The sequence below is a fragment of the Labrus bergylta genome, chromosome 6 (genome assembly GCF_963930695.1).
Source record: "Labrus bergylta chromosome 6, fLabBer1.1, whole genome shotgun sequence".
Classification (NCBI taxonomy): domain Eukaryota; kingdom Metazoa; phylum Chordata; class Actinopteri; order Labriformes; family Labridae; genus Labrus; species Labrus bergylta.
The window spans coordinates 29,708,450-29,727,918 of record NC_089200.1 but is presented as its reverse complement, the minus strand read 5'-3'; the positions used below and the strand labels follow the sequence as shown (position 1 = coordinate 29,727,918).

The 19,469-nt window shown below is 38.5% G+C and overlaps 1 protein-coding gene across 2 annotated transcripts in view; it reads right to left on the bottom strand.

Annotated features, from left to right (window-relative positions):
• Window positions 1–14,628: 14,628 nt before the first annotated feature.
• LOC109983321 (protein sel-1 homolog 3) overlaps window positions 14,629–19,469 on the bottom strand; it is a 48,251-nt gene continuing 43,410 nt past the window's right edge. For both annotated transcript variants that reach the window (XM_020632965.3, XM_065956154.1), the window contains 6 exons: window positions 19,349–19,424; window positions 19,152–19,270; window positions 18,850–18,971; window positions 16,158–16,272; window positions 15,849–15,912; window positions 14,629–15,731 (listed from right to left, as the gene is read on the bottom strand). In XM_020632965.3, the coding sequence (XP_020488621.1) occupies window positions 15,505–15,731; window positions 15,849–15,912; window positions 16,158–16,272; window positions 18,850–18,971; window positions 19,152–19,270; window positions 19,349–19,424 (723 nt within the window). In that variant the 3' untranslated portion in view covers window positions 14,629–15,504. The remainder of the gene's footprint in view (window positions 15,732–15,848; window positions 15,913–16,157; window positions 16,273–18,849; window positions 18,972–19,151; window positions 19,271–19,348; window positions 19,425–19,469) is intronic.

Below are 19,469 nucleotides of genomic sequence, written 5' to 3'. Positions count from 1 at the left end.
TGTGTGTGTGTGTGTGTACAGTCTAATGAACAAAATTGCTAACATGCTAGAAATTCATCCAAGCTGTCAGAAGCAGCTGCTCCGGCTGTGATTGGCCGTTGTGTACACACTGCACAACAATGGACACGTGATTGATCTGAAAATTTGGCCAGACTTCCACATCAGTCATGTGACTCAAAAATAGCCAGAATTCGCACTGTGTACGCCTAATTTTGTTAAGCTCTTGAAAAAACAACCAGAGCCTGTCAGTTCTAAAAACAAGCCATTTTAGTGGACATATAGCCTACTTTGCACCACAAGTTTTTTTGCTCTGTCAGATAAAGTAGCAGCCAGCCTGTGTCAGGGCTGCCAGCTGAAGAAATCTACAGGAACAATCCCAAATATAAAAAGCCCCACACACAAAAAAAATAAACAAAAAGGACCCAGGTTTAAAACTACTGGAATATCCTTTCATGCATTGAAAGATGTGTCAATTTCCTTCTTTGTTGAGAAGTTTGATATCACTTGTTTGGCATATAAACTCCTCCAATCTCAGATCTGGTAAATCATTGACAATAGCTGAAAACAATAATCCTACAATCATCAGAACATGTATTAACACAATCTGACCTACTGACTGAACATTCTGTCAGGGGAATCTGATATGTATTCATTCTCACATACATGTCAGTCAGTGTTTATTTATTAGACTGACTCTTTGTTATGTCATCTCCAAGGTCAAACAGGAATCCACAATATGCATTTAGCAACAGGGACATAAAAAGTTCATTTAAGAGGCAGAATCTGCAAGCAGAATTGGACCTATAGGTGGATAGCCATCTGTCTAGAAATCCCTTTGGATTTTGCACAGAGTAAGAAACAAGTTTCTTTGTTTCACTGTACAATATTATGACACAGACTTCTATCAGAGCTGAGATGTTGTTGTCCTCAGATGATCTCTTGTGTTGCAATGTGAAGATTTTAATGAGCCGATAGTATAATGACTAAAGCGACCTTGAATGTTGGTGATTGACTTCATTGCATGCTGCATGTAGGACGGGTTTTCTTGCAGGAGCTGAGGGAAACATTTGGTTGTTGTATTTCCAGATATCAAAGATAATACCTCATTTTAATGCAAATTCTATGTTACAGTGAAAGAAGTTTGTATTTTACAATGAAATAGATGCTAAACAGCTCAAATATCTTGTGCATGTCAAGCAGAGATTTCATTGTTGTTGGTTAAATAATCGTATAATTCTGAGCAGTAATGTTAAGAAATATTCAAGTCATGCAGCGTGACCGTGCTCTGAATGATTTTTTTTGTCTCTATCATTCTTTTCATGCATTCCCATCTTGTTTGTAGAAATACACACTCAGATTTTGTATCTTATTTCTCCAGAACTATGTATTTATTTATGGTTGCTTGGCGGAAACCCAGAGCCCACTCAGCTGTTTTTACTCTGCTGATATCTGAGTGAAAAAAAAAGGAATTCTGTGAAATAATGCTGACAGCTTCAGTGAATAAAAGCTTAAGATAGATGTTGAAACTCTCTTTTTTCATATTGACTGTCTTGTACAGTATTGTGTTTTATCGCTCTATTAAAATCTGTCCTTCCTGTGCTCTCTGTTCTCCTTCTTTGCCTTTTAGTGCTGGGAAAACACCTGAAACGTGCGTGTGAACGAGTGTGTGGGTTGCCGTAGACATGAAGCTGAAGATAACAGTGGGTTACACTTCTCATGAACTCTCTGATAACGGATGTTTTCATAGCAGATACAGTTCACACACTGTACACACTCTGTAGCTGTTTCACTTCATTAGTCAGCTCTCTGTCGCTCTTTAAATAAAGCTTGTGTAACAGTGGAACAGTTTGATGTTGACTCATGGAGATAGAAATATTACATAGAAGGAAGGAGGGAGGCTCCCCCAACACTTGATGTTGTTCTTATATTAACATCTACATCTGCTAAAGTATCATACGATTTAATTGCTGAGTAACTGTTAGGTGGGGGTTGTTTCTGTATTAAATGGACAATGATGAAATCGTGAATCAGACTGTGGATCAGCTTAGATTTATTCAGCCATGTTCAGACAACACAGAAACACAACACACATGGCTGACAAAGTGCGGACCATCACTGACCCATGCTGACCAAGATCTCACAATCGCTTGCAATCATTGACAAACATGGGCAAAGTGGCAAAGTCTTCATCTTCACAGTGTTGATTATATTCTACTAGAAGGTACATCCTACAAATTCCTGGCTGCTTCGTTACATTTCTAAAAGGCTAGGCATATACATTTCTTCAGTCTCAGAGTCACATTTCCTTTTCAGCTCACAACAGACACTTCAATCCAAATATAACTCTGCTGCTATGAGGTCTCTAACACATATGTATTACAGCTTCACAAACCTAAAGAAGAATTACTCTTAGACAGTTGACACAATTCAAAGATATATCCACAAAATTATCAAGATGAATGAATCCATGAAAATACGTACTAACAGTGACAGATACAAGTGCTGCTCATGAAAACAGGAAACTATGTGAATGTGACCAATTCAAATATTATCTACTTCTAAAGGTGAGTGGCTCAGGTTCACTAAAATGTCTTGTTCTTTAGGTGATCCTGGAGTGGCCTTATTAGCGGCATGATGCCAAGGCCGCTAATAAGAGGGGGAAAAGAGAGAAACCTTTCTGGGGCCCAGCTGCATGTGGTTTTTGCATGGCGGTTAGCAAAAACATAATCCGTCCTAAATTTCAGCATGATAACACAAAAGTTGTTTGACACCTAAATACTCACCCTTTTCCCTATCACTACTGATCCAATAAGAATGCTCTGATGTGATTAGATGGGCTCTGCAAGAGGGCCTGATAATGAAAGATGAAAATGGTCAAAGATAAAAATATAAGAATTAGAAAATATAAATAAATACGAAAGAGTACACATGAAAAAATACATGTGATACACTGAGTCACGGACAGAAGGGCAGAGAAATATATTTGAAATAGGATCTTTAATTGTATCAACATACAATGCATTGATCCAAAGAGTTTTGGACTGTCATCAGAGAGACTAAAAAAATCCAGGGCATTGATGACCTAGCTGTTAAATTCTGCCCCATGTATGGAGGCTTTAGCCCTGTGGCTCCTTTCCTGCATGTCATTATCTATACTCTCTACCCCAGGTTTCCCACTCTATTCCACTTTCCTATCAAATAAAAGCATAAAAATGAAATAACTAAAAAAATAATAATAATAAAATAAAAACACAATTTCTTGCATACGACCAAAGCCTGCCTGCTGAAATGCAAGTGGATGAAACTATTAAGACTACAAACAGGATCCAAAACACTTCTGACACTTGCCTACAGATCCTGCATGTGAGCAAGTACAGTCAACAAACGTCATAATATAATGCCCGTGGTGACCATGCCCACCATTTCTGTCCTGTTGTAACCTGATAATGCATTTTTCTTTATATCTCCTGAACCACTGCTGGGTTTTGATAGCAAAGGTTTACTGTGATATCTTAAACAATGATCATTAACTGTGGAGGCTATCAGGTTGTTAACTTTGAAAACAGAATCAGACGTGATAACAGAAGGTCTCTTTTTGGTTCTTAGAAACAGTCATATCCCTCTGACAACATCATCAGTGAATTCACCTTCAACATTCCACCTGAAACCCTTTATGATGTTGTGTTTGGTATCATTGTGGACCTTGGCCGTCTAAACGTAGAAGCAGACATCACATTTTACGGCTGTATCTTTTCCCTTTCTGTTCTCGCTCTCTGTCGCTCTGCAGGTGATTCTGATTATTAACCAGGTGCAGCTGATGCTTGAGTGGAAACCTTCAGTGTTGAAAAATGAAGCCAATGGACTCGAGATCAAAATTCAGTTCACATGCAATAAGCTCCTGCCCATTTTAAAAGACAAATGCCCCATTGTTCATGCACCCCCCCTGCTGGAGGCAGCATTGTTCTCCCAGTTTGAGGAGGCGGTCCTTAATGCTGCCCAGGACACTTCAGTGTTTATACTACCAAACCAATGTGGATAAATGAGTGCCAGACCTCTACATGGTCTGAGCTGTTGGCTCTCAATCCGTACTCACATTTGGCTTCCGTCACACAAAGAATTAAATGTAAAAAATGAGAAAGACAAAAAAGGAACAGGAAGATATGTTAGTGAGGGCCTCATATGGAGACAGGGTAGGGAATACATTTACAGCGGATTGAGGGTTACATCCCACAGAGCTTAAAGTCTGCTTTTGGTGGTGGGGTTGCTTACAGCCACTTCTTGTAATTGATTTTTTTTTTTTGCTTGCAACCAAAAGCAATTTATAAAGATATGTATCTTTTTACATTTATCAGGAAACGTACCCGAGTAAAATGTGACAAAGAGCAATGTACTTCTATTCCAAAAATACTTCTTATTTCTTTTACAACTTTGCCAATATGGATAGAATAACAGAAAATCTGCCATTGAGTTACCATTCCTTTAAGTGTATTTGTATGAATACAGCAAAGCTTCTGAGATTGTATTATTCTCTATAAATGTAAAATATCTGTTTTATAATGAAGCAGGATTTAAATAAATGGAGGCCAAAGTATTCTTAACACGTCAAGCAAAACAAGCACCAAACTGCATAATGTTTCTCTTCACCACAACCTGCAAGTTTAGATTCTTCTGTAATGACTCATTTATCCAGAAAACTGAATGATAACAACAAAAACAGCTGAAAAAAACACTTGTTGCAGCTCTGCAAATGGTTCAGTCTACTTCCAATAAAACAACAAACTCCCACTCATGTGAGAAAACAGCCAAACTTCTGTTCCTGACAAATGTACTTCTGATTCCAGGTAAACTGCACACTCTGACAGTAAGTATTCAAACTCTTATTTATTGTTGTCAGACTCGTCTGTGTGTCCGAGTGTAGCTGTCTGTCAGTGCTGGTGTTGCCACATGACGACTCCTGGGGCTTCCAGTACTCTCTCAGACGCTCTCAGGCTGATCTTTGTGCATCAGGACTGTTTGAGCTGAGATCGCTCTGTACTATTATTAGCTGAGGAGTCTTTTAGGCTGAGTGCTGTTGACCCTGACTGTATTTCATCTAAAACAGATGATACTGTGTAAAAAAAAGCTTGTTCTGCAGAATACCAGAAACACTGATTTATTGTCGGGAAAAATGTCAGACCACTAAACGGTAAGTGGTGATATGTCTCCTTTCAGCTCGGCACTGTTGAACCTTCTTATGCTTGACCTTGCTAACATGCTAACAAGTTAGCGAACGACAACAAGCACCCGCTTACACCTTCCTGCTCAGGATGGTGTGGAGGCTTACGAGAAAGCAGATAAGGTTGCAAAGAGAACGTTGAAACTAAATGATGATTGCATAATGAAAGTTCCTTGGGAAAAGGTCAGGCAAATTCATTAATAAGAAAGGCAGTGTGAGATGTTTGGCTGCAGAGAAAATGAGACACAAATACCAAAGGGAGGCATTATAACAGCACACAGAAATGAGTTAGGGTAAAGGATAACAGAGGGAAGTGCAGAAGTGAGGAGGTGAAGATTGGGCATAATGAACTAACATCAACTGTATGTAAGGGCAAGTTGCCCATTGGATGAATGTGATGTTTATAATGTACCTGAACATGTTAACAACTTTCTCTTGTATGCCTTCAGGGTATTTTTGGCATAATGCAGATCTAGCATTTGTTCGCATTCTGCAAACTGCATTTTGGCAAAATTACATTATGTCTTTATTTAAACTCAAAAATAATTGAGAGCATAGCCCTCATTTACAATGACGTTGAACATGATAAACAATTAAAAATAACAAATATACATATATATGTACACATACACATATAAGTATATGCATACACTATATACATACACACATATATATACACACCATAGATAAACAAAATCATTTAAAAACCGAAAAACAGATAATAAGAAGTATTAAAATAAATTAAAACATGTGCAATCAGAAGTAAAGGAGTTAATAATTAAAGATCTAAAATGGCCATAAGAGACCAGTGCCTTGAGTTTTAAAGTGCTTTGTAGCAAATGCCAAGCTGATGGTGCAAAGAAGCCAAAAGCAGATCTTCCAAGCTCAGAATGAGCTCTAGGAACCTGCTAGTACAGTATAGGTGTTTTTTCTTAAACAGCCTGGGTGTCTCATGAATGCGTGCATATGAATGGGCCATGCTTCATCAGCTGTTGGCAATCTTGAATGTACCAAGTTAGACATTGAGATGGGGAAAGTTAAAGTGTTTTTTAGCAAGATGCATGTTTTTTAAAGTGATTGTACATTTTAGAGACTGAATTGAAGTGTTGTAATTTTTTATGTTTTCAATGTTCATAGTCAATGTAATTCCACCCTTGCTAAACCATGTGGGTTACCAAGAAGTATCTAAAGCTGTTGTTGGTTCCTCAGAATTTCCTTTTTTATTGTGATGATTAAAGTAAAAATCTTCTGGACTATAACTATGAATTATTTTGGTTATCCAAATCTCTCAGACAGCTGGTAATTTACTGACCAACAGGGTTTTGAAATCCATTACCTGACACTTCTACATGTAAACAGGACTTTAAAGTAGCTGATCCAATGAATATTTATTCATATAAACTCTACAGTGGGCCTTGAATTTTTTATGAGTGACTTTGAATTTTACATGTTTGAATGTGTGATCACATTTTACCAATGCATTTTACATTCTTTAGATCAAAGATTGTCTATTTCATCAGTGATCATCAGTGTGACTTTGTCAGAAACTCTTTAGCTGATTTCTGTCTTACTGTGAACCTTTTACTGTGAAATACAGCCTGCAGCAGGACGTGTTCCCTTCAGTTAGTTGTTTACCAGACGGGCTTCATTGTGTGAACACGTTTGAGCTTAATGAAAGCTAATTTTACAGGCTCATGTTGCTGATCGCTTTATTAATGGTTTTTAATTCCCTTCATCACCTTATTCAAGGGTTCTGTTTACCAAAGAGCTACTGTAGATGCAGATGTTACCAAAGAACAGCTGGCATAGATTATGTTTTGTTGCATTGGAGAAATGGCATATTGCATCAAAAAGACTGATGATGTGCACGAAGCCTCAAAGTTTCAAAAGTGATAAAACCATTAAACAGCCACTGCCGTCTCTCTGTGCACAACAAGGCTGCCCTTACAACAAACTCGGAAAATGATTTCCCTCCCCTCCTAGCTCGTCATCTCATCATCTTTATGTTGACATAATTGAGCTTGAGAGAGCAGCTCCAGAGTGGGCGTGCAGATAGCTTCTCTCCACATTAACAGACACAGGACAACATTTTGGGCATATCTGTGCCTGAATATCATCCAGTGCATTTTAACAAAGCATATCATCATTTGTGAATATGTGCTGGTGACAGAGCAGCTAGCAAGAGCTATTAGCGGCAGCAAACTACACCTAGTGGACCAGGCCCAGACAGAGTATCCAGATGAAATACACATTTTTATTTCTGAGTTAACACAGAAAATTGGCTTTTGTACAGAAACAAATCAAGTTTTCCGTTATCGTGCAGAAAAAGAATCACTGAAGCTGTGTTCTTGTCAGTGATGGATTACGGCGATGTCTTTTATAGACATGCTGCAGGTTCAACTCTGAAGCCTGTGGACGCCGTATATCACTCCGCCCTCAGGTTTATAACTGGTGATCGATTTGACACTCATCACTGTAACCTGTATGAGAGAGTCGGTCGGCCTTCTCTTGAAGAGAGGCACAACAAACACTGGTTTTCATATATCTTTAAGGCTCTCCAAGGTGGAAAACTTCCACCTTACATCACAGACCTGTTGGAGTGGAATATGGGTGCCTACATGACCCGTTCTTCTGACTGGCTCTTTCTTAAAGTCCTTCGAGCTTTTACTGAACTCGGTAAATCTACATTTTCTTTTGATGCCCCAAATTTGTGGAACGCCCTCCAGTAAGCTCTAAGGATCAGACTTCTTCCCTCTCTTCCAGAGTTTAGGAATTTGATTTTGAACAACTTCGTTTCAAATTGTAAATGTTTTAAATGATCTCAGTGGTTTTTGTCACAGATTCTGAGTGTTTGTGTTTTTGCTTGTTTTACTGTGCTTGTAATCTCGACGGCATTGGACATGAGGGAAACCTCAGTGTCTTTTCGAGAATAAATAAAGGTTTGAAATGAAATGAATTTCCACAGACCATCTGGAGACAATCAGGCTGCTGTGTATGGAGTTTATGTACTTAATGAATATAATATCATTTATTTGACAGTTAATCTAAACGTAGTTCGACTGTTATAAATATCTAGTTTATTAGAGTCATGAACTACCATTCGTTAGGGGTGGCGGCCTGCCCCCCCAACACAACCTGGTGCCACAAAAGAAAGACACAATGTAGTTTATTGATGGAATTTAAGAAATGTATATTTGTTTTACTTTAGACCAGACCATTAATGTGTTTTATCGTCCTGTTCAGCCGATGGAGAAACACGTTTACAGAATGCTAATAAGGTTCACAAGTTCTGATTCGGGTCGGCAGCCTAGCCTACATCCAGCAAGTAAATTTTCCCTGATCCCACCTCTGACCTCTGACTCAACGCTCTGATGTTAATATACAAGCAGACCAAACAGGCATATCTGTCACATAGAATGAATCAACTGAGCTGCATACGGCGAGTCCTGTGTGCTACAAGAAGACCAAACTTCTTTCTTAAAGTTTGCCGGGAAGTTGCCAAAGTTCTTAAATGTTGTTTTAAAAGAGAGACAGAACCCCCCCTTCTTCCCCCCACCCTCCAGGGTCGCGGTAAACAGGCCACCTCCCCAACAGACACACCTGGGGAAAACCCTGCTTCAGAAAGCTCCTGCCCCCATGTACTCATAGTAAAACAAGATTAAACCATTGGTGTTTGTAGATCCTGTTTACTTCTTTCAGTCTTCACTTTGTCGGGTGGTAGAAGTCGGTCATGTCAGAGAAGCCTCATGAGAAGTGATTGAAGATGAGGAATAAAACAAACCATCACAAACTTCTAGTTCAAGAGTCAGACTGCACATCGCCATGTGCACAGACTCACATTAGAGGAATCAGTTGGTTGTTTGAGAGTTCATAGCAGTGGAATTTCAAAGGAATGTCAGAGAGGTTTTAGATTTCACTGCATGTCTGAGCAGCAGTGTGAGGAGACGTTAAATTAAATAAGAGGGTTACAGACAGTATCATCGAACTCTGTGATTAACAATTACTGTACAGTCACTGAAATTGAACTCAGCAGTATAGTGACAAACTAAAAAAAGCAGACGACAGTGTGTCTTGTGCACATGTCACGTCCGTGTGACTCCAGTTTGTTTGAAGCCACAAGACTGAAACATCTACAAATCAAATATTTTGTCTCCTTCAGAAGAATGTCTCTTTTTGTAAAAGGACCTTTTTTTTAATCTGTCCGTGTAAATCAAACACTTCACAAGTTCAGTTTGAGTTTCATTGAACCAGAAGAAGAAAAAGATATAAATCGAGAGCTAGTTAGTGAGCAGTAATGCTGCTGAAAGAGTCATGATTTATTCTGGTCCAGTTGAGTATATTGATTTAATTTCCTGTTTTATTTTGACATTCATGCTTGTGTTTTTGTATTTCTTAAAGGGTTACTTGGGGTGCTGTGTTTTTCTGTTCATGTTCCTAGGTTAAGCTTTTAGTGTTTCCTATTTTATCATTTCTTATCCTCATGTTTCTCCATGTCCTTGTGTTTATTGTTGCTGTTTTATTCTTGAGGTTTTTTTTGGTCTATAGTGTTTCCTGTCTTATTTTGTAGTTGTTCTAGTCCGACCTGTGTCAATGTAGTGTCATTGTTCCTTCCCTCTTGTTTTCAGGTCATACATCTTTGTACCCATGTTCCTGTGTCAACGGTTTTATTTATTGTGGCTCCCTGAGTTTTCTTTTTTCCATTTTGTGGATTTTTTGTTGGATTTGTAAGAGTAAGCTTTTATTTGCCCTTTTGTTTGAATAGTGTAGTTTAGTCTGCACTTGGGTTCTTCTTGTTTGTTTTTTTACTACATGACAGAAAGTGTTTTACAACCATCCTGGGTCACATCAATCAGTGTGTTCTCCATATTATCATTACACCATTAGATGGAAGTAGTGAATGTCCTCAACTTCATTTAGAACCATGTGAATGATTTACTCAGGTATCTAGGTCACTCTTCTCATTACAGTCCCTTCATTACAAAATATAATTACCTGGTAAACAAGACTGTCTTTTACAGTCCAGTTTCAACAGACGTTCTGAGTAAACATAATTATGATTAAGAAATGTTTTACTCTGCACTGATATGAAATCTATGGGACAAGTTTGTGTTGAATTCATAGAACAGGAAGTACTCTATACAGTGGGTGTTATTAGGTAAGTCCTGAAGTACTTTTTTGAGTTAAATTAAGTACAGCTTTATCAACTGATACAGCCACAGACAAAAACTATATTACATAAAGTAATACATAAGTGCCTACGTTATAAATTTCTAGAAAGCACATGATAAACAATGTGGGCTGTTTGAACATAAAGCTCTGAAAACTGACATGGTATCTTGAAATAATGAGTGATAGAGGAGGCGTCATACAGAATGGATTGCTTGTTTTCTAAAACGTATACAATTATATCTCTTAGTTATTCCAAACCAGTCAGAACTTAATACCAGCAGCATTACCACAAATGTACACCAATTATCATCTAATGACCAGATAAATACTATTTGGGACTGTAAAAGGAAGGGTTAGGGGTCTCTATCGTTCTATTGTTTGCATCCAGATTACCATAACATTTGGTGTATGAGATGTATTTTTTTATACCTATTTTTAAATCTAAAGATTTTGTCTACATCCAATATACTGGTGCAGCTAATTGACCAGTATGAAATGCTGAGGCTTGCTGCGTCATGACCACGTGTACAACCACCTCCATCACCTACAGCAGGCGACCTGACGACATGATACGATAAGATGGACTATGATACAATATGATACAATATATGATATGATATGATGGGATATGATTCAATAAGATGGGATGCTATGATGCCATAAAAAGAAAACTCCAAAAGGATAAATCATATTAACTTTGTCCAGAATATGTGTGTTCACAAATATTAAATTCTTAAATTTTAATGGTGTCTGTGCTTAAGCCATTGTTTTTGCTTTGTAGGTTTTCACTTAAAAAAAAAGAGACAGACGACAGAAGAGAGAGAGAGAAAGAAGAAGAAGAAACAGAGATGATTGTTCTTCCACTAATTACACACAGATTTCCCTGTGAACTGCAGGAACTCCACACGCTGCTGTTTACACTGACACACTCCTTATTTAAGTAATGACAGCTCCATGAATATAGAGCAACAACACTGCAGCCATAAAGTGCACATCATCACAGGTCAGCTGAGCTGTAAATAACTGTTAGGATCTGAGTAACTCTGACTCTCCTCAGCCAGGGGAAACTAAATCCAACCTTTGTGTTTTCTTTGTGTAACAGAAACACATACGTTTTCTCTGACGGCTCTAAAGATGTGTTTGTTTGACATGTATTGCCGGAGTGACTGATCCTTTCAAACCAAATTTCCCTTGTTGTTGTCTCCCGTAGCGATGGATAACGCTGATATCGTCTTAAGTCATGTTTATCGACCGGGAGCACCTGCCCGCACAGATCAATACCTGCTGAAATTCCCCAGCTCGGTGACCTTGAACAAAATGTGTCCGTGCACGCTGCTGCCACATGTCTCCTTTGAGACACTTATCATCAGCATGTCACTGATACAACCGGGAACAAGCTTTAATAGCTGACATATTAAAACATAGCTTCTGCCAAAACATCTCACAATACACCCATCACTCAGAGGGATTCTATTGTTTTTAAATTCACAGCTCTTGGAGTATCTGTCGAGTTTTAACCTTGCTAAACTGTGACTGTGTCTTTGATTTTCACAAGACAAACAGGAGATGTAGAAAAGAACTCAGATTTTAAATGTGTTTTAGAGGACAGTGAGCTTACTTTTGAAAACACACATCTACAAGGTCATGCAGCCGTGCTTTAATACCTAAAAATGTTTTACAGGATAAGATCAAAGCTGATTGTTAATAATGTTTTGAAGTTATTCAAACAGGTTTATAAGTTTTTCTTCCTCCTGCACCTTTTCATTCTTTGTCAAAAGCAAAAAAAAAAAGTATTTCTCTACATTGTACGTCATAAAAAGACTTAAATAAAACAAATGAAATGAAACCAGTGATTTTTACTACATTAAAAATGTGTCTTCTTGTAGTTCAATGACATTACTTTTCCCATTCAAGTAGTCAAAGGCTACTGTGAGAATGCAGGCACGCACGCACCTTCCAGCAGTTTTATGCAATATAATGTAAAAATAGCCACTCTTGTGACTGATGTTCTCATTTGCTATTGAAGATTATAAAATGATATGAAGCCTTATTGAATTGCCCCTGGGACGAATAAAGTTTTTTAAATTAAATTGAATTGATAAAAAATAATAAATATTAATGTTCATGTTTTATTATCAGCCAGAAACCATCAGAGAGATAACACTTTTTCTATTTAATACATCTGTCAGTGTCTGAATATTCAGGAGTTTTGATTACTGAAACAACTTTTTGCCGCAATAGAAAAGGAATGTGAGAGTTTACTGCACTGCTTTAGTCGTAGTCAGAAAATACAAATCTTAATCAAGGACAGCTTCCTGGACTCCATTAGTTTGTTAACAGGTTTCCTTTGGAAAGAGATACACAAAGATATTAAAGCAGCGATATGTAAGAATTGGGTTTGGGTCACTTTGGTGCCCACCGAAGGTCTCTGAGGGCAACTGCACATCTGTAAAACACACAGTGCTGTCACGCCTCCTTCTCTTCAACAAGGTGATTTTCTTTACAAACAGATGGAGGTGAAGCCGACGTGAAAATTTAAAACATGTCAACGTACAAATTGCAGAAATATTTGCAGTTTTTGTGCAAATATGACTCTCGATAACCTTCAGTGTGTCTTCAGCCTGCTGATGAAAACCTGTTAGCATGTGGAGTATGTGTTGATCTACTGTTACCATGACGTCTATAGGCCGTGGCTAAATGTCAACATTTGAGATAGGTTTGTAAGGTTCTAAACTTATAAATCTAACTTGAAGCTCGACAAGAACAGATATAACTTTTTGTCGTAAGATGAATACGTTTATTTATTTGTATGCAAACCTGAGACATAACTTGGGTTAGATGACTTCTTGCACCCGGAAAAGCTGTTAAATAAGGTTAGTTATTTAGGATGTTTTTGATACTGATTTGAACTCAAGAACAGCTGTCGATGTTGTGCTTTCCTTCTCCTTTTCTGCACTTCCTGTCAGCACCTGCGTGTCCGGTCCAACATAAGGCTGTTCCTTTGCACTGACTGATGTTGTTTCCTACTTTCTAGCTCCTTGCTTGTGTTGTTCTTACTCTCTGATGTACGTCGCTTTGGATGAAAGTGTCTGCTAAGTGAATTGTAGAATTGTAGACTATGACCTCGACCCATAGCCAAAGTTACATACTGCAGTAAACAGGCGATTGGGGTACTCTGTGGACATGGGAGGGACGCCATTCTCCCTGATGAAAGGTATTGTGTTGGTATATCAACATTTGAAGCAACTATTTAAAGATGATAAACAAACATTTTGTTGCTCTAAATCACAAGAAAACTCGAAGGAACATGTGTCCGTCAAGTCTTCATCACATCCTGATGAAGGATTGATGCCAGAAAATGACCAAACTGCGACAATAAGGAGTTTTTAAATCGTTCAACAGAGGAGGAGCTTTGAATTTCTGTGATTTAAACAAACATTTAACAACAGTTTTGTTGTTGTTAAAAAGCCCATTTGGTATTATTTGGTATTTTGGCATTACGTCTATGGTAAAAGTCATGTTACCTGCTGACCAGAGATACATTATAAGATTTACAAATGTCCTGAGTAAAATATCCAAATGCATGGTGGACTTTTTGTACAAAACATATGATATGCATGTTACTGTTTCTCTAATAATAAGGTTTTATTTATTCTTCCGTATTCCGTAAATGTCTCTTTACATGTATGAATCAGGGAAAAGTAAATGGATACCAATTTAAACAAATGAAGCAGCAAGACCCCTGAAAGAAAAAAAACATGTCAATAGAACTCTTATATCCAAGTTTAAAGAAGTAACACATACTGTCTGTTTGTTTCAGGAAGGATTTTAAGATTAATTTATTACTTTTAAAGCCTTTAATGATCCGACTCAGGGTACAAACCTGATAGACAGTATAGATAAAACTTGAACTCTTCGTCACAGAGTTCAATTGTTAACATTAAACCTGACATTTATGAGTCTTCTCTTTGCCGCTCAGGGCATCACTTTTTTGATTTTTTTTTCATTTAGAAATACTTGATTAATCCCCGAGGGATATTCTGGTTTACCCTTCCTGAATCACACACATGGACAAACAGGACCTGTGGACATGCATGCCCTGGCCCATACCAGAACAGCTTCTGTATTTTGGAAATCCCAACCCAAGTTCCTACAGACTGAGCCACAGTACTGCTGCCCTGTGGATGGATCATGGGTCAGATCAGTGGATTCATCAGGTGTAAATGTGATTGAACAAGATTCAATTGAATTCAAGAAAAACTTTATTTGTCCCCGGGGGGCAGATGTGGAATCATTTACAAAATGTCAGAAAATATGGTCAGTAAGATTCTTTATTTTTGAGGAATAACAACACAATTATTAAAAGGTGATTCACTACATTAAAAGAAGAGTTTAAAGACATCTAGTCAAAACAATAACGATAAAAGAATATCCAAATCACAAAAACACAATCATAGCTCTGAACCTAAAGTCTGTCTTCTCGTATGTGAAGTTCTAACATTTAAAAAAAGTCTGAATTATCAGCATTAGAAGAAATTAATCACCTTGTTGTCACATTTGACATAAAAAAAATATTCCTTTTTTTCCTCAATATTCTTTGTAAAAATGTATCTCCTTTTTATTTCTGCTCTCTTTCTCTAATGAGTGAAGAGTATAGTGAGCCTGCTTTGAGCTGGGTATCTCATCCTTCATGTTTTATTCATACATTATTGTTTAGTTTTATTACTCTGTATGAGGCATTTCATTTCACTAAGTGCTGTACAAAGTTACTTTTTATTATCACATTTCCCCCCTGCATAACAGAAGCTTTAGTTTATCTCTTTCTTGGCGACTCATTCCCACGACAAGATGAACTGCGGGTCAGACTCGGCTTTAATTTAAGAACCGCATGATGAGTCGATTATTTTCCACGATCACTACAATGGAAAAATGTAACTGAGGAAACGTTATCTATACTCTCTGATAAAGCAGCATTGGTCTCCTCTCTGTCTCATGATCCAGACTGAGTCACAGGCTGCTGAAACACAAACCTGATCAGAGCTGAGACTCATCCTGCTAAATGTGTGCTCTTACAGTACACTGCGTGTGAGGGCCTGAGGGATCATCGAGCTGTTTTAATGTCATAACAGATGATAAAGGAGTGCAGTCCAGAAAACACACAGGCACACGCCCGACACAGTCACCGCCCACTCTCCAGTCTGACGGAGCCACTGCTCGCCTTTCAGGGTGATAACCCGGGAGATCCCCGCCGCTCTGAGGTTTCCTCCCATGATGCTGCTCTGCTCTCTGCTCGAGGTGACTCCATCTTGGCTCCCCGCTCTCACATGTTGGCTAGTAATCCTTTGACCTGTGTTTAAGGGAAGCCAAGGGTAATTTTAGAGGTAGATATGTGACTCAGTTATGTGGGGAAATAGCACCATCAAGTGGCAAATAGGTGAAGTGAAAAAAGGGCACAATGACTTACTGAGACAGCTCTGCAGAGGCACAACGACAATGATGATGGAGATGGAAAGAAGAGACGCATACATCTATAGAGAAATAAAAAGAAATGGTTTCAAAAAAATAATCACATTTTCCTCCTCAAAGTAGCTTTGTATAGTTTCCTTTAATATCTTATTCATGATGAAAACATTCTCATGTTCACACATTTCAATAATTAAAGGTGAGATCAATCATCAAAAGGAGGCTAATAATAAAGTAAAGGAGTGCAGCGTGCAGTCGTGTTGATTTTGATTCTTTATCTCTGTATGAGTTGATTTGTGTGTGCGTATACCAAGACGAGCTGTGCAGAACTCTGAGTCATTCTGCTCAGGGCTTTTCCCATCTGGACTCCGAGCAGAGCTAACGAACACGGAGTCACTGCGTCTTCACTCTCAGCCTCCACACATCTGAGGGGGAGAACACGAGAGAGGAAGTGTGTCACGCATGAAGATACTTAAATCAAAGTGTCATGTTTTGGTTCAGAGTAAGTGAAGAAGCGTATCGGTGTTAGTTAAGAAACATGTTCATGAGTAACAGCTTAGATTAGAAATGATGGTCCATTAAAAATTGCCCTTTTATTTTTTGCTGACTAACTCTGCCTGAAAAGATCTTAAGACTTTTTGGGAAATCTTTTCCCTCTCTTCTAAAGAGATCAAAGGAGAAAGTTTGATTCCCCCTCTCTTGGCTGTATTGTGAGGGGATTCAGAGATCTGTGAGAGAAGACAGATCTTATGGCGTTGTTCCTTTATGAAAAAGTCAGAAGAACACACTGTTCTGTTGTCTTTCATTCTTCCTGCTTTTTTAATGTAGCCAACTTTCACAAAAAAAAAAAAAAAAAACATCTTTGACGTGTTGGTGCTCACTGTAAACAGAAATGAAACTCCCTTTAAAAACATTTTTTTTTAGCTGAAGGCTTGTGTCCTGTTTCTCACACAGTGTTGTGTATCTCTTGTCGACTCACATCGGGTCGTCTTGTCACTTTTAGGGATGAGCTATTTAAAATGCAAACATAAAAAGGTTCTTCCCCAAAAAGATTAAAAATCAGAAGATGTCATGTTCCGACAACTTCAAAGATGATTTAGTGTTTGTTTGCGGTCGTCCATTTACTCACACTTCACTTTTTAAGTTTCAACCATGTCAAGTCTTAATGCAGATTTTCAATGACTTCTAAACTGACCATCATGACATTATACTGGAAAATACATGCAACTAAATTGTGCTCAAATTAAAAAAGACATTTCGAGGGACTGTGCTCAGAGTAGAGAGAATCTCTAGTGCTTCAGCCCCTCCACAGATGGAGGTTGGTGCTCTCAGAGACATAAGATGTTTCAATGGACTCCTTCTCACAGGCAGAATCCAAAGAAAATACTGGTTAACATTAATCACTTATTGTATGAAGGTGCAAAGGACTGAGCAGTCTATGTGGGCTGCATCTCACTCAGAAAACAGACCGAGAAAGATGCAGTGTGTGTGAAAGATGTTAGTCCTTTGCACCTTCATAAATTGCCGAAAGTGAAACTTGCACTACAGTCACTTTAATGCCAACTTGTTCATCAGAACAGAATCATAGCATTGTGTAGCGACCCTCTCTACAAAGTATGTTCACTGCTGACTCAAAAACAACAAAGACTGGGAAAGTATACTTAAAGTTGACCTTTTATACTGATCCCCATTATAAAACTCACATTCACTGTTACAATGCTGGATGCCTATACAGAACATGGGTAACATTTCAGATCATGAGGCAAACATATGTTTAATTAATTCCAGGATTAGTCTGCAGTGAAACCAAGAATTTCACCAGATGGCTTCAAGCCTCTACCTAAGTCGGTGAAACCTGTTTACATAGGTTTCCTTCTCCCAGCTATGGAGAACAGCCATCCCCTAGAAGCCCTGCAGCATTCTGCCAGCCTAAAGGCTTTGAGAGAGCTGACCAATCAGAGGACAGTGGCACATGGGGAGGAGGGCCTGAAAGACACAGCAGCCGAAACAGACCATTTCAGGGAGAGGCTGAAATTAAGATTTTTAAGTGAATCAAAATAAATGAATAAATAAATGACTTTTAAAGATCAGAGTATTCCAGCGAACACCAGGACTGTTTAGATTGACTTTAAAGTTGAATGCATATAAAATAATGGAGCAAACAACGCGTTTGGTATTGTCTTGATCCTGAAAGCTGTCTGTTCCTGCTATAGCTGTACCCGAGATAAGTAGCAAAGCTGTGCATAGGGCCCCCTCTAATCAATCCTCAAATAAAATAGTTTTTTGAGCAGCTAATAATGCAAAGCTACTCTAGAGTTCACAGACTGACAACATGAAGACAATATTGGAAGGCTTTATTTGCGATTTCTTGAGCAGCAGATGTCACCCTTGAGCACCAGCATGAAGCCAAAACAACTTGCGCTGCATTGTTGTGTTAGCATGCTAATGCTAGCGATCTTTATTATGCTCGTATCTTCACACTGCATGTAAATTTACCTGAAATGAGCGTGATCTAGAAACATAGTTAAGCAGTGAGTACAGTATGTTATTCTTCTTTTCTCTAGTCCCTCAATTAAACAACTTTTATACATGAGGGGAGGAGTCAGCCGGCCGTCCTGGCGATGTGAACAAACTGAAGATAGGAGAGTTATTTTCAGAGGATATACTCGATTTATATTATATTTAAGTGTGAAAAACCACATATTAAGCCTTTAAAGTTTTGACGTAAGGACAAATACCCCCCTTCTTATAAACAGTGATGTTGACATGACATTTATGGTCTTGGCAAGAAAGCAGGAAAGCAAGAAAACTATTTTCCTTCAAAAGAACTGAAGCTCTCCCTGAACAACAGATTTTGTTGTCATTGTTTAGTGTAGCATAACAAGCAAACTATATCCATACTTCAAGTTTATGGTGCATAGATACAATAAAATCCTTGGATGCACCAAACAAAGCAGCCATATTTCATTGTTGCAGCTGTTTAGAGATGTAAAAAAAAGCACCTTATTAAGATCTTTTCCACCACCGTGTGCTGCTCATCATGATGTGACACGTTAAAGAAGCCGTGGACGTCGAGTGGCAGAGCGTGTCCTTGTTGTGCCAGAAGGACCAAGTTGAACATTCCCTGTGAGCGACAAGAGAATCATAACACAGAGGCTGCTGGGTAATTCACAGAGAAAGTCTCCAAATAATAACACTGCATGATGCTGTTTGTTGTTTTTTATTGCAGTGGGGCCGGAGCCCGTGGAAGTTTAATTAAGTTTATCATAGGGTGATGAGATTACAGCCTGAATAAATCTGTCACCTGAGGGCTCCCCGCTACAGCTGCTCTGCCATACATCGATACCGCCCGACCAACCAAGGATAATGAGTCGGCTCGCGTGCTGGAGGGGGGGTAGTAGTAGTCTCCCATTTTCAGGAGGGCTATAAAAGAAGATAAATACTCGGTGTTTATCGACCAGACTGACAGGCGGAGAGAGAGATGAAATGAGAGGGACTCACCGACTGGATTGGGTTCATAGTTTAAAACAGAGTAGTTATGATATCTCCACCGACAATCAGGACTGAGATTGAGCTCCTGTATTGTTTGAGAGAGAGAGACAGAGAGAGAGAGAGGCAGGGT